At 46.0% G+C, this 16161-nt stretch overlaps 1 protein-coding gene across 1 annotated transcript in view; it reads left to right on the top strand.

Annotated features, from left to right (window-relative positions):
* The window catches only part of LOC146188629 (uncharacterized), a 69708-nt gene that overhangs the window by 45777 nt on the left and 7770 nt on the right, over positions 1 to 16161 (top strand). The window contains exon 6 of the mRNA XM_084603158.1: positions 12731 to 12817. Coding sequence (XP_084459284.1) covers positions 12731 to 12817 — 87 coding nt within the window. The remainder of the gene's footprint in view (positions 1 to 12730; positions 12818 to 16161) is intronic.

The raw sequence follows: 16161 nt of genomic DNA, 5'->3' as shown, positions 1-16161 counted from the left end.
ATACATACATATACTTAGTACCGGTTCCGCTCTGTATTCTTCCTTGCAATAAACGCGACCTCCTGTACAATTCGCAACCTATCTCGGCTAAAAATGTTCCCCAAGGAAGGCTGCTAGAGAAACTGAAGTAGTGTCCGATGATTAGTTCGGCTCGCACGCGTTAAAGAGCTAGCCTAAATCTGCTCTCACCATGATGTGGTAGCCACACATTCAACCTTTGGGGATGCAAATGGTCACCATTCGAGTTGCCAGGGGGGTACGTATCTTGAGAACCACTGCTCGTACACTCGGGTGCGGTCCCAAACGCTTTCTCTCGACGCAGAAAAACCCTTGACTTAACGCTGTTGCACTTCATTGTCTATAAGACCGTGGCGAATATCTCGTAATAGCTATTTACTTCAAGTTGAATGCTCTTGCGTCCCCATGTAAACTGGTACAGAAGAGTGTATATTGTTATAAATTGAGAATACCTGGCTTATAGATGTGTTGTACTGATAACTGGCAACATCTGGTCCCCAAGTAGCACACATTACGTGGCCCACCTGGGGCCCGTATTGCCAAGTTGGGCTTGGACCCAACCTGACAATAACTTAACGGCGCTAAACTTAAGCAATAAATAATACCAGCGGAACAACTTAAGAATCATGAATACCTTCTTCAGCGAGCGGAAGAACCGGAAATGGGCATGGAAAAGTCCTAACAGGGAGACCAAAAATGAAATTGACTTCATACTGTGTTCAACCCCCGCCATTATGCAAGATCTAGAGGTAATCGGGAAAGTGCGATGCAGTGACCACAGGATGGTGAGGTCCCAAATTAGACTAAATCTGAAGAAGGAACGCAACGGATTAGTAAGAAGGAAACCTATCAACGAATTAGCGGTGAGGGAGAGGGCAGAAGAGTTCAAGATGTCGCTACAGAATAGATATTCAGCTCTAACCGAGGATGGTGACATTACCCTAGAAGCAATCAACAATAATTTCAGAGGTATCATTCCTAAGTGCGCTGTAGAAGTAAGCAGTACGATAGTTAGAGAGTATACCGGTAAGTTGTCTAAGGAGACGAAAGATTTGATTAAGAAATGCCAGAGTATGAAAGCTTCAAATCCAACAGACCGGACAGATTTGACCGAGATATCAAAGCTGATCAATAAGCGCAAGGTGGCCGATATGAGGAAGTATAACATGGAGAAACTTGAGCATGCTGTAAGGAACGGGGGAAGCCTTAAAGCGGTAAAAAAGAAATTGTGCATAGGCAAAAACCAGATGTATGCGATAAGGGACAAGGCGGGCAACCTCATCACAAATGTGGACAAGATAGTCAAAGTAGCCGAGGAGCTCTATACAGATCTCTACAGTAGCCAAAGTAGTCAGAACCGTAATGAGATTGGCGATAGGGAACAACAGTCAGACACTCCACCAGTCACGAAAGACGAGGTCAAGAAGGCATTACAAACTATGAAAAAGGGGAAGTCAGCTGGAGAGGATCAGATAAGTACAGATTTGTTAAAAGACGGGGGGGGGGGGGATATCGTGCTAGAAAAGCTGGCCACTCCGTATACACAGTGCCTTGTGTCATCTACGGTACCGGAGCCACGGAAGAATGCAAACATTACTCTCATTCATAAGAAAGGGGACTCTAAGGAACTTAAAAATTACAGACCAATCAGCTTACTGTCTGTTACGTATAAGGTATTTACTAAGGTAATCGCTAATAGAATCAGGACAACCTTAGACTGCAATTAAGGAAAGGATCAAGCAGGGTTTCGGAAACGGTACTCTATTATCGATCATATCCATACCATCAATCAGGTGATAGAAAAATGCTCGGAATATAACCAGCCCTTATACATAGCATTCATTGATTACGAAAAAGCGTTTGACTCAGTTGAAACCTCGGCGGTGATGCAGGCATTGCGAAATCAGGGGGTACACGAGCCGTACGTGAAAGTGCTGGAAGATATATATATATATAGTGGCTGCACAGCAACCATAGCTCTGCATAAAGAAAGTAACACATATTCCCATAAAGAAAGGTGTCAGGCAAGGAGACACAATCTCCCCAGTACTATTCACAGCTTGTTTAGAGGAAGTATTCACAGACTTGGAATGGAAGCAGTTAGGGATAAGTGTAGATGGAGAATACCTCAGTAATCTGCGATATGCTGATGACATTGCCTTGCTAAGCAACTCGGGGGATGAACTGCAAATAATGATTGATGACCTAGACAGGAAAAGTAGAAAGGTAGGCTTAAAAATCAATATGCAGAAGGCTAAGGTAATATTCAACAGCCTCGGGAAGGAATAGCATCTTACATTAGGTAGCGAAATACTGGTAGTAGGCGAGTATGTCTACTTAGGACAGGTGGTAACCGCAGGTCTGAACCATGAAAAGGAAATAACAAGAAGAATATGATTGGGATGGAGCGCATTTGGCAAGCACTCGCCAATTATGACATAGCAACGTACCTGTATCGTTCAAGAGAAAAGTATACAAGAGAGTCATCTTACCTGTACTCACCTATGGGGCTGAAATGTGGAGGCTAACCATGAGGGCTTTATTTAAGTTGAGGACAACTCGGAGGGCTATGGAACGGACAACTGTAGGGGTAACATTTAGAGATAGGAAGCGTGCAAAGCGGGACAGAGAAATAACTCACGTTACTCACATTCTAGTGGAAATTAAGAAGAAATGGGCATGGGAAGGACATGTAGTGCGAAGAGAGGATAACCGATGGTCGCTTAGGGTAACAAACTGGATTCCAAGCCAAGGGAAGAAAATCGTAGTAGGGGGCGGCCGAAAGTTAGGTGGGCGGATGAGGTTAAGAAGTTCCATACGGCGTTCTTAGCGCAAAAAAAAAACACACACGCACACGAGAGAAAAGGAAGGACACGGGACAAGCGCTACTACATCTGGTTTATTGCACTCCGTTCCGTTAAGGAGTTCGCAGCGGTCAAGTGAATGCAGCTAGCACAGAACCGGGTTAATTGGAGAAATATGGGAGAGGCCTTAGCCCTGCAGTGGGTGTAGTCAGGCTGATAATGATGATAATGATGAACCACAATAACATATATGACAGCCCCGTTTAGGGATCAAGTGGGCAAGCCCAAATTGGGCTTGCCCCTGCTTTTTTCATCTGCGCATCATATAGGCGTGAAAAGGGCGAACTGAGTATATATTCCCACATTTGGCCCTCAGGTGTCCTGCTTGGGGAAATTAGGGCCGATGCAAAGTAAATTTGGGCTTTGTGTAGGAAAAGCCTGGGCTAATCTAATTGGGGCTGCCCGCTAAAAAGCCGAATAGTTTTCGCATGCGCCGCGGTGGGGCTAAATACAGGTAGGCCCACACATTGCCTACACGGGACCCTTGAGGGGTACTTGAGGGAAGGTGAAACGAAAATGTGGGATTCACGCCGAAAATTCCTGGGCTGCCCCAAATAGGGCTGCCCACTATAAACCTAGATAATTTCCGCATGACCATTAGTGGGAAAGGCAAGTGCTCCTTCCCGCTTCTGCCCTCAACGTCTCTTGCGAGGCAATTTAGGGCAGATCCGATGCAAATGGGGGCCTAAAGCAAGTATAAGACGGGCTAGTCCGATTGGTTCTGATAACGCAAAAGCCGAATGAGTCCGACATGGTTTGCGGCCGGGCAGAAAGGCCAGCACACCCCCACGCTGTCCACAAGGGTTTTTCTTGGTGTGCTTGCAGGAAATTGCAACATATATTCGAAGTCCACGCGGTAAAAATAAGATCAGCCGAATTGGGGCGGCCCATGAAAGGCCGCAGTGGGTTCCAAATTGGGCCCGTAGGCGGGTTTACCGCTCTGAAATATCTCCACCCCATATTTAAGGCACAATTTCAATTATGTAAATCATAATATACCGGCCACTAATTACTTATTCTCTGAGTTTCACATAACTGTCCTAAGCATATCTATGCTATGAATAAAGACTATCTATATTTACTCTAAAAACTACGTTAGTTATGCAGTACTGACAGAAAATTTGCAACAGTAACTCTACCGCTTTGCAAATATGTACTGAACGACCTCCAAATGTTTCCTGCGGCATTACTATTCTACACACCACCGAAATAAATATGCAGAGCAACATATTGGGGGTGATGTTGACCAGCCCACATTATTGTAGTGTTGTGAATAAATTTCTCTTATACTACTGAGCGTCACATACCAGGCGAAAAAAATATAGTGCCTAATGTTTCACACTTGATGATTATTGGAACTTGGGCAGCCCCGAAAATGCCAGGTTCAACCCACGAGGGCAGCACGTGGCTCAGCCCGAAACGGACTGGCCTCTGCAAATGCAGCGCCTGTACAATTCAGGTCTTGGAGGAATTTTTCGACTTAACAATTAAAACCTTGATCAATGGGATGGCACTGCGTGCACAAACGTGGGACCGATTAATAATTCTGGTGTGCTGCCCACATTGGGCTATCTGGGCTGAATGCGGTCAGCCCTATTTGGGCTGCCCACACGGATACAGATTGTGACCAATCACGGCAAAATTGGGCAGCCCACTCGGGGCCCCTCTGGGTACGTGTTGATAGTTCCGCATGGGGCATGTATGGGCTGCCCCCACGGGCCCAACGCGGGCCCCCACGTCATAGCCCACTTTCTGCTACTTGGGGTCAATATGTGTCAACTAGACATAAATCAGCGGAATGTACTATTTCAATGTCCTACTGATTTTTGACTACAGATAAACAGCAAACATCGAGGTCTGACATCGGAATAGATTAAAAAGTCATTATTAACAAGAAATAAAGAAAACGATAATAAGAGAATTTACCGAAAAACTTCGAACGAAGGGGGTGCGCTGTTTTTGACGCAAAGCCACAGAGGTTGCCATGCAGATCACCGCCCCTGACATGATGGCGCATCCTAGCAACAACGTGATATCATGAGAGATGCCACCGTGGAGAGCCTTGGTGAGATAATAACTTCCCGCCGCCAGCGACGCCATGGCGTGGCCTAGCACAAGAGATGCTATTAAAAAGATGCGGTGTGCGCCTCGTCTTTGCTGCTGTGCTGATTACGCCATTGATTACTTTGCATTTCACAAATGAGGAGGAGGCGTCAGTACTTTTGCATTTCTACAATATGGGTGGCTGCAGTGATTTTTAACGCTTTTACGCTTCACATAACGATGGCTTATCAGCAGTATGACGCTCACACAAACAAAGGCTCTTCAATAAGCCAACCCACTGGACGGTCTCGGTGCCGCGACAGTAGTATATATGATACGGATAATTTAAAAGACTTTACTAGAATGTACGTCGGCTTTTCCCCTTCATGGATCACTGACTTGTCGTGGCGAAGGGGCTTGCGAAACTCGATGAAGTCGTGAGCTCTGCTGTGTAGGGCCACCCAAGATAGACAGGTCACGGCTGAGAGTTCTGACAAAATGTGATTCACTGGAGAAGGTAATGGCAACCCACTCCAGTATTTCCTGCCAAGAAAACCCTATGGCCAGTCACAATACCATTAATGATATGGCGCTGGAAGATGAGCCCCCCAGGTTGGAAGGCGTCCCACGTGTTACTGGGGATGAACAAAGGGCGATTCCTAGTAGCTCCAGGACGAATGAAGCGGCTGGGCTAAAGCCAAAAGGACGCTCAGTTGTGGATGTGTCGGGAAGCGACCGGAAAGTCCGATGTTGCAAGAAGATGTATCACATAGCAACATGGAATGTAAGATCTATGACGCAAGGTAAACTGGATATCGTCAAGCAAGAAATGGACAGATTGAACATTGATATCTTGGGTATCAGCGAGCTCAAGTGGACCGGAATGGGAGAATTTAACTCCGGTGACCATTATGTCTTTTATTGTGGGCACGAATCCAAGAGAAGGAATGGGGTCGCTCTCATAGTAAACAGAAGAATGGGCGAAGCAGTGCTAGGGTACAACCCCAAAAACGACCGAATGATTTCACTTCGGATCAAAGGTCACCCTTTCAACAAAACAGTTATCCAAGTCTATGCACCGACCACTATTGCTGAAGAAGCTGACGTTGAGAGATTTTATGCGGACCTACAATGCCTTTTAGACCGCACCCCATCATCAGACGTTCGTTTTTCTCATAGGAGACTGGAATGCTAAGGTAGGGAGTGAAGAAATATCCGGAATTACAGGCAAGTTTGGTCTTGGTGAGCCGAATGAAGATGGGCAGAGGCTAGTACAGTTTTGTCAAGAAAACAACCTGACCATAGCGAATACTCATTTTCAACAGCGCACGAGGCGCCTGTACACATGGACTTCACCGGACGGTCTGAACAGGAATCAGATCGATTATATTATTTGCCGACAGAGATGGAGAAGCGCATACAAGCAGTAAAAACAAGGCCTGGGGCCGATTGTGGCACCGATCATCAGCTTCTTGTTGCCAAGATTAAGCTTCGATTGAGGAAAACGCAGAAAACTAGAAGGCCTTTCAGGTATGATCTGGATCAAGTTCCATTAGAATATGCTGTGGAAGGGAGGAATCGATTTCAAGAATTAGATCTAAAAGACAAAGAGCCCGAAGAGATGTGGGCTGATGTTCGTGATATAATACAAGAAGTTGCTACTAAGGTAGTTCCAAAGCAAAAGAAATTCAAGAAAGCAAACTGGTTATCTGAAGAGGCTTTGCAAATAGCTGAGGAAAGGAGGATGGCAAAATTTATGGGGGAAACAGAAAGATACAAGGTTCTCAATGCGGATTTTCAGAAAATAGCAAGGAGAGATAAGAATGCCTTCCTGAACATACAGTGCCAAGCAGTTGAGGACAACAGCCAATTAAGGAACACAAGAGCTCTGTATAAAACAATCAAAAATATCAAACGAAGCTTCTGTGCTAAGATGGGCGTGATAAAGGACAAACGAGGCAAGGACCTCACTGAAGCCGCAGAGATAAAGAAGAAGTGGCAGGAATACATAGAAGAACTGTACAAGAAAGACCCGAATGTGAAAACCCAACATAAGACGGTTGTGATCACTGATCTCGAGCCGGGCATCCTGAAGAGTGAAGTTGAATGGGCCTTAGCCAGCCTTGCTAAGAAAAAAGCTAGCGGAATTGATAGCATTCCAGCTGAGTTGCTTCAAAACATCAACAATGACGCTGTTAACATTCTGCATACATTATGTCAGAAGATTTAGACAACCCTGCAGTGGCCACAGGATTGGAGGAGGTCAGTTTACATCCCCATTCCAAAGAAAGGCAGTGCCAAATATTGTTCCTAGTACCGCACGATCGCGCTTATTTCGCATGCTAGCAAGTTGATGTTGAAAATCCTCCAAGGTAGGCTGCAGCAGTATGTGGATCGGGAGCTTCCGGACGTGGAAGCTGGGTTTCGCAAGGGCAGAGGAACTAGAGACCAAGTTGCCATCCTTCGCTGGATCAAGGAAAAAGCAAGAGAGTTCCAGAAACCCATCTGCTTCTGCTTTATTGATTATGCGAAAGCGTTTGACTGCGTAGATCACAGCAGATTGTGGCCAGCTCTCCAAGAGATGGGAGTTCCAATTCACCTCATCTGTCTCCTCAGAGACCTGTATGAAGGGCAAGAGGCCACAGTCAGAACTGGGCATGATCTTACTGATTGGTTTCCGATTGAGAAAGGAGTGAGGCAAGGCTGCATACTGTCGCCCTGCCTATTTAACCTATATGCAGAGTGCATCATGAGGAAGGCTGGTCTGGACGAGTCTTCAGCTGGAGTGAAGATTGCTGGAAAACGTATCAACAACCTTAGATATGCGGATGATACCACTTTAATGGCAGAAAGTGAAGCGGAACTCAAGAGACTTCTGATGCGCGTACAAGAAGAGAGTGAGAAGTTTGGGCTTAAACTGAACACTAAAAAGACAAAGATCATGGCGTCTTGCCCTATCAAGTCCTGGAGCATCAAGGGACAAGAAGTGGAAGCTGTGACAGATTTTCTCTTCTTGGGCTCCAAGATTACCTCGGAAGGAGACTGCAGCCATGAAATTAGGAGACGCCTGCTTCTGGGAAAGAGAGCAATGGTTAGCCTTGACCGCCTAGTAAAGAGCAGAGACATTAGTCTGCCAACCAAGATCCGTATAACTCGTGCTATGGTCTTTCCAGTTGTGATGTATGGATGCGAGAGTTGGACTGTGAAAAAGGCTGACCACCGAAGAATTGACGCGTTTGAATTGTGGTGCTGGCGAAGACTCTTGAGAGCTCCTTGGACTGCCAGAAGATCAAATCAGTCAATATTTTCGACCATAAACCCTGACTGCTCATTGGAGGGTCAAATTCTAAAGTTAAAGCTCAGCTACTTTGGTCATCTGATGAGAAGAGAGGAGTAGCTGGAGAAAGATTTGATGTTGGGAAAGGTTGAGGGTCGCCGGAGAAGGGGTAGGCAGCGAACGCGATGGTTAGATAGCATCCTCGAGGCACTGCAGATGAAGTTATGTGATGTTAGGAAGATAGTGAGAGACCGGAAAGCGTGGCTTGTCATGGTCAATAGGGTCACGAAGAGTCGGACACGACTGAACGACTGAACTGAACTGAACTGACGTTGTCTTTTATGCTGTCTCGGTGAACCTGCTGAATAACGTTTTGTCACTTATACCAGGCAAGTTATTTCAGAGTGAATTAAGGCATCAATCTCCGCTTTCCACCCATTGAGTCAGGCGCAGCGGCATTGACGTATGGCATACTTCATCACTTCAGATATGCACACGTACTGTGATATTCGGAGACATGCTCTTTTAAGGTGAGGAGGCTTGTTCTTATCCCCTCATCCCGCGGTTGATATCGCACATCTTTGCTCTCAGCCGCGGGATGAGGGGAAGAGAGCAAGCCTTCAAACTCTTTATAGCTGCGTCAACAGGCAGGATGGATGGAATGGATGGATGGAATATAGGAGCGTCCCCTTTGAAACGGCACCGGCGGGCGCAGCGCCGCCTCTGGGGAGCGATACTGCTCCTCCGACCGGCGCGTTGGGCTGCAAATTTCTGCAACAGACGGTACATGGTCAGCATGTCACACGGAGTGTGGTTGAAACGTTCTGTCAGGCCATTCCTCCCAGGGTGGTAGGAAGTAGCAGTGCGGTGAATGATGTGGCATTCTCTCGTCAGGGCCTTACGAGCGTCGGACAAGAAAACACGTCCGCGGTTGCTGAGTAGTTCGCTGTGGGTCCCGTGGCGAAGAATTAAGTTCTTGAGGAAGAAAGCGCTGTCTTGTGCAGAGGCAGATGGCAATGGTTATGTTATAATGTTGCGAGTAAGAGGATCTACTGCCACGATAATCCAGCGGTTGCCAGCGGCAGTAGTAGGAAAGCGGCCAGAAAGATCTATGGCAAGCGATCAAATGAACGGGCTGGACTGGGTATCGGCTGCAACGAGGCAGGGGACATGTCAGGAGTTTTTAGTGTTGACAAGATTGGCAAATGCGCATGAAATACTGTACAAAGCGGTACATTCCACGCCACTGAAACCGCAGACGGAGGCTTGTGTAGGTTTTCAATACACCACTATAGGCACGCTCTAGGTCAGAGTGGAAAGCAGCGCACATGTCGAAGGGGTGATTACGTGGGACAACTCTGAACCATTTCCTTCTGTCAAGCAAATAATTGCGGAGATAGAGATTGCCGTCACGAATGGAGGAGTGGTGGGTTTGGTGGATGAGGGCTCTGGATGAATGACCGGGAGTGGGACTTGAAATTCCAGAAGTGCAGTGATTCAAGAGCAATTCCGATGTTCGATGGCCAAATCGAGAACGGCAACCGATGTAAAAAGTAAGCACAGACCTGGTAAGATGAGGAAGCGCTGGGTATCGGCGAGCGGGAAAGAGCGTCCGCGCCCGTATGCTTTAGGCCTGATGATTAAAGACATGAATGCCATATTTCTGGTAACTAAGAGCCCAGCGAGCAAGGCGGCTGGATGGGTCCTACATATTCCAGCAAGCACAACGCGTGGTGATAGATCACGACAATAATTGGTAGGCCGTACACGGAGAGACGACATCTTTTGATAACGAAAATATTGCTCAAACATCCTTTTTTTGTTAAAGAATAATTATACTCCGCTTTCTTGTAGGTTCGGCCCGCGTAGGGCACCGCATAGTTGTTGAATGAAACGAGGTTTACGTAGGGTGATGACGCCACCTAGCCCAACAATTCTAGGGGCAATTTGGACCACTAAACTACGATGAGGCGAAAGCATCTGTTGCGCGGTTGTCTGAAGCCCTCCACTACTGGCACCTCTTTCTCTATTTTTTTCACTCCCACTTCATGATTTTCCTTGCGGCTTGGTAGAAGTGTCCACGCACAATTTGGACTGATACTGCATCGTTTCTTTCCTGTAAACCAATTTGAAACGTCGCTGATTCCTGCTGTACTCCATCTGCTTCTATATGCTATGGGGTGCGGCGCTCGGCGAAGCGCCAAATAAAGGCGTCACACGGACGCCTGGATAAGCGAGACTCGCCTGCGGACCTCTTATACTAGTTGCGACGTCCTAACCATATATGACGTCATAATGTCTTCAGTTCCGGTCATTAAAGATGACCTGATGTGACTCCATGATGACGTCATTGCCGATGACATCACCATGTGATAACCTCAGCCACAGTCATTTCAAGGCACGACATACTACACCACTGATGGCGTCGACATTAACTTCAAGGTATAACATAGTACACCACTGATGACGTCATCATTTATTGCAAGGTACGACATACTACTTCTCTGATGACATCATCAATTTCAAGGTACGGAATACTACACTAATTACGTGATCATTAATTTCAAATCATGACAAACTACACCACGTATGACGCCACCATTTATTTCAAGGTGCGTCATACTACACCGCTTATGACGTAATCAAACTAAAGCGTTACGGATGAACGGACACGATCGAGGACACGAGCATAAGTCGGCTACTAGTGCTGGTGTCAGTCTGAATCTCCGTAGGCGCAGTCGGATCAAAATGCCGGAAAATGGGAGGCAAAACCAAAAGGCGACGCAAAGTGTGGAGCATTATCACCGGCTGATGTCCAGGCGGAAACGTCGGAGCTGCCGGCAAGCAGCTGGGTCAGGGCAGCGATGACGGAGGCGCAATTCAATTTGAAACATCGAAATTAGGAGCAGAGGCCAATAAAACTGCGGAGCTGCTTTAGAGAAATTGACTACGGTAACTCGGCGACTGCACAAAGTTTGGTGAGGTTGGGAAGATTGCCGTGCTCAGAAACTACATTGCCTACAACAGTGAGTTTTCGGGTGGCAATGGGCACTGTTTCAATCCAACCGTAGCCCGTAGTTGGCGAGACGCGTCAGGACGTACTTCAGCCGGGAGAATTATGAAGGAAAGTCGGTAGAAAAAATTACGCTATCATTCAGGTAACAAAGGAATGTCTGCCATCTAGTCCGCGGGGAACAGTTCGTCAGGCGCTCGAAAATAACCGGGGTGATGCAAAGGCCGAGGGGCATAACGTTCAACTAGTAAAAACCGTTCGGTGTTATAAAAGCAGTTTAGGTCTGGGGGAGTGCAGAGAATTGATCGCGTTGCGCGGGCGGAGGATCTCCGTCAATTGTCTTTTGGAAAACATCGTGTAGTGTCGAAGCGGTCGCTATATCGCAAGAACTCAGGACATTAATGTCGAAGGAAATATACGCGTCATGAAGAGTATTCCAAGAGCGGGATCAAGATTTTCATAATGGCCGTGGCACTCGCCGCGCAGCAGAACGGACGTGGAATAAATTGGGCTCAAGACATACATTGCACCAAGGCCATATTCGATCGTGAGAACAGAAAATGAAAGCAGAATGCAGCAATGGCGTATTAAGTAATAACGCTTTCACAGTAGAGTGGACCGAGGGCAGAAGAAATTGACAGAATGTCTTTGCAGACCGTATATTTTTGCAGAAGTTTTGCAGACCGAATATAAACGTCACACAAGGTGGTATAAGAAAAGGAAAAAGAGCTACTTCCCTCAGGGTGCCATCAATAACGGCACGATGAGTGGAAAGGAAATCGTAGCCCAGTATGAAAGTCGTGTGAGCAGTGAGACAGCACAATAAATCTGATGTTGTAAAAATCGTCTTCAAGATTTGTTACTTGTCAAGCACACTGCATTTCACTTTCAATCAATTCTTAGTTTTCTAGCTCCATGTGGGACGTTCAGCTGTTTTTTACCAATGCCTATTTTTTAACAAACCAAGGCCCGCATTTGCAAGGATCTCACCTTGTGGGCGCTAGTTGAGACAGGTAGACCAAGCCACCGTTTTACGACCGGTAACGCATGCGGACAGGGATAACAATGCTATCGGCAGCATGAACTATGTATGAAGTTGCAAAGGCCAGTGCTTATTTTAGAGGAGGCGAAGTGACAAATACAGAACACAATGGTCAACCTTGGGTCGGTAGTTAGAAGAAGATATTTGAAAACTTCGAATTATAGCACTTTAACTAAACTTCTTTAGCTAAGTCAGTTATTTGATTGTCCATTGAGTTCTTTGCTTCGGTTGTTAAAGCAGGTTTTCATTATATGCACATAACTTCTACAAAAATCAAAGATTCAAGGAAGAATGAATGCCTATAGAAAATAAGAATCAGTTACAGGGTAACAAGCATGTACCATGATAATATACATTTTCGGGGCATGTCTAACGTTCGTTATGATTTGCATCTCGTTAAAAGTTTTCGTTTTTTCTGCACACAATGCCAAGTATATCGATATCAATACTGTTTGTTTGCTCTTTATAAACAGATATATTTTCTACCCACGGTCATTGGTATTCGGTACAATATGCTTACGATTCCTGCTTTGTTTTGAGCAGCATCTTGTGTGAGGGAGGTAAGTAACCACGAATTGCACTCTTAGCCTAAGAATGCCTAATTAAAACCGCAGTAACCAAATTTTATTCGGTTAAAATGCCACCCACGATTACTAGAAAATAGACGGGCAGAAATGTTTGGATCATATTGTGGCTCAGCAGGAAGGAGTCAGTTGCAATGGGTCGACTGCGTGTCAATTGGTCAGCGGACAGTGCGTCAGCTGCAGTCCACGAAATAACCAGCCTTTATCGTGACGACTATCCGACCAGATCACCTATTATCATAAAGTCGAATAAGCAGAAAAAGCGTTCTGAGCGCGGTGCGTTTTTTTTTTTTTCAAATCTGCAACCTTTTATTTTCGATGCCTTGTTAATAAAGCAAAGCTGATGGTATTTAAGTGCGATAGCCCTAATTAACATTGTCATGGCAAATGGCAAATGCTAGATATAACACCTGGGGATCTGATGCAAAAACAAGAGTCAAAGGGAAGCGTATGTAAACCTAAGAATTAATCGAGTAAAGTAAGTACGCAATGCCCAATAGGTATAGCCAATTACCGCTTGTGTTACCATATAGCGCACACTAGCAGTCCGCACGTCATGTTTTCATCCTTAAAGCCCCCCAAAAAACCAAGATCAAGGCTATTTTGTAACTATTTCTGCCTGCCTCCTCCCCTGCGCCGTCCAGCGGCGTTCGACCTTGAATTTGGCCGAGTGCCGCCGCCGAATGCGGTTGGCCAAATACTTTTTAGGCTGCTAGCTCCTTTCTCGCAGTGCCAAACAGCGCGCGCCGCGCAAGAACGGCTAGTTTCACTATGTTACTCACATACTTCATACTTATTCAAGGATAAGCCTCGTTTGTGATGCATTGTTGCCGCGCTTTCCAGTGCAGGACACGTAAAAGTATTTGCTAGCGGCTCTTTAGGAACCACTTGCAAATCACGACACTGTGAGGTAGATGCTCCAGCAGCATAGAATCGACCGGACTGACTTCAACGCAGTAAAGGTATCGCTGGTCTATGATGCAGGCCAGCCAACCAACTATATCTACAAATCTTGTATTCCCCACCACACACCTTGCCCATTAACCAGTTTTTCATATCCTATAGGCACTTTATTCACCCTCTGATTAATTAAAAGTTTGGCATCCCACCTGTATATAGTAATTTAATGTTAATATTAGTATTGTTAAGAGGAAGAAGTGCACGGGTGACGTTCCAGTCAGTGGCATCGTGATCGCTGCGCATGTTGGACCTGACTGTGTTCGCTGTCGCTGATCTGGCCAGTCTGAGTACCTCAATAACCCCTATTTTACAATATTATTATTCATTTTAATATTGCGTACTTGTATTGACTCGGTAATGCCTTCCAGCGTGTTATTTTTGGCTTCCACACAGACTCGTCGTGTAAATTGGATGTAACGCCTTATTTAACGAAGGAGAAATTTTTTTTGGCACCCCAACGTCACAATTGCTACTTGCAGAGTCTACAAATAGTTACTTCACGCAGTAATAACAACTCAGTGGTCTGAGAATATTGCCGCATACCATTCAAATCTGTATTAGTTCTTTTTTCGACAGCCGCCTGCATACGGCTTTATCACTGCTTCTAGCACGTCTATCAATTCTATTTTCTTTCTTTTGTAATGCTCGTTGGCGCGAGACGCAGCTCTATCAGTTTATTTGTCGTGCAAGATGATCTGAGATAGTTCTCGGAGATTTAAGCCACTCGCGTATATTTCTGAAATGTTCTAGGTTGTGCTAGTCACCGTTTTTGGTTTTATGATCTATCTTTGCAGCCTTTTAATCGAGCGTCGACACGTGAAACCGGCATTTTCGTTCGACGACCAGAAAGCACTTTAGTTTCTATCGCCACCACCTAGTTCAGCTCTTACGTGGGCCCAAATCAGCCCAATAGAGAGGTAATTACAGTACTATCATGCCTGTGACCTGTTTTGGTGCCTACGGCCTTGTCACTACTATGTCACATCTGGTGGATGTGCTGAACCCCGTCACTGTGACGATAGCACCCGTCGAGCAGAAAGCACCCTTGGTTTTTGTCCAACCTCCTGAGCCCCACTGCTTCTAAGGACGATCGGATGAGGATGCAGAAGACCGGCTCGACCTGTTCGAACGCTTGCAACTTTCCAAAATAATTTCTGCGGCTGTTACCAGTCCAATCGAACTTTGGTGGTGCACAGCTGGTGGTGAATCGTGGTGCACAGCTGGCAGTACAAGTCTGATCAGACGTCATAAACGCTTTAATAATGCGGGAAATGGGCGTGTTGATATACGTTTTGAAAAAATATCAGCGCAAAAAGTCATACGTTAGTCCACATGAAAAGGACGGCTGTGATGCCCAGCACATTTTTACTGCGAAAAATTTATATATATATATATATATATATATATATATATATATATATATATATATATATATATATATATATATATATATATATATATTTTTACGGACTTGTTCTCAAACAAATCACGGAGGAAGAAAGAAGGAAGAGGAAGAAGAAGTGTTCGCGCCCGTTCGACCTTGGTCCTGTGGCGTTCCCGCTGGCCGTGTGTACCTAGCGTACTGAACTGGCTAGAACGTCGCGGTCGCGAAGCTAATGGCATAGCATTGTGGTGGAGGTGCGGAGTAGACCTCATGGGACTCTTTCCGAAGTCTTATTCTTGTAACCGCTGGATCGTCATCTGCACAGATTACAACACTCGTTACTGTGAGACGGCAGCCCTTCCATCGGCTACTTTTCACCAAGTCTCCCTCTTCCTACTGCACTTTGTTATACTGCGCCATGGGCCTCCCCGATTGTTGATCAGCGACCGAGGGCGTCAATTAACCGCCGATGTTTTCGAAGAACTCGTTCGTTTATGCCAAACCCATTTCCGACATTCTACCCCTTATCATCCGCAAACAAATGGGTTTACCAAGCGAACCAACCGGACACTCACCAACATGCTTTCAATGTACGTCGCCGCCGACCACAAGGCCTGGGACTCTGTGCTACCATTTATAACATACGAATACGACACCTCCCAACAGGAAACAACAAGTTAAAGTCCATTCTTTCTCCTCTATGCCCAGTCTCCTCGACATGCCCTCGACACCATCATCCTGTTCTCCACAGACGACGAACCTGGGATTGCTGAGATCCTCTGCCGGGCTGAAGAAGCCCGCCGGATAGCCCGCCTGCGAACCCTCGCCTCACAAAGGTGCTCGAAATCCCGCTACTACGACCACCATCGCCACGTCACCTACCTCCCTGGCGAGATGGTCTGGCTTTGGCGTCCACTAAGGAAGCGTGGCTTAAGTCAGAAGCTGCTTGAGCACTATATCGGTCCCTATGTTATCC

The sequence above is a fragment of the Amblyomma maculatum genome, chromosome 5, assembly GCF_055883805.1.
Source record: "Amblyomma maculatum isolate TAMU_Amacu chromosome 5, ASM5588380v1, whole genome shotgun sequence".
Lineage (NCBI taxonomy): Eukaryota > Metazoa > Arthropoda > Arachnida > Ixodida > Ixodidae > Amblyomma > Amblyomma maculatum.
The sequence above is the reverse complement of the archived record's forward strand: the minus strand, read 5'-3'. Positions and strand labels throughout refer to the sequence as shown.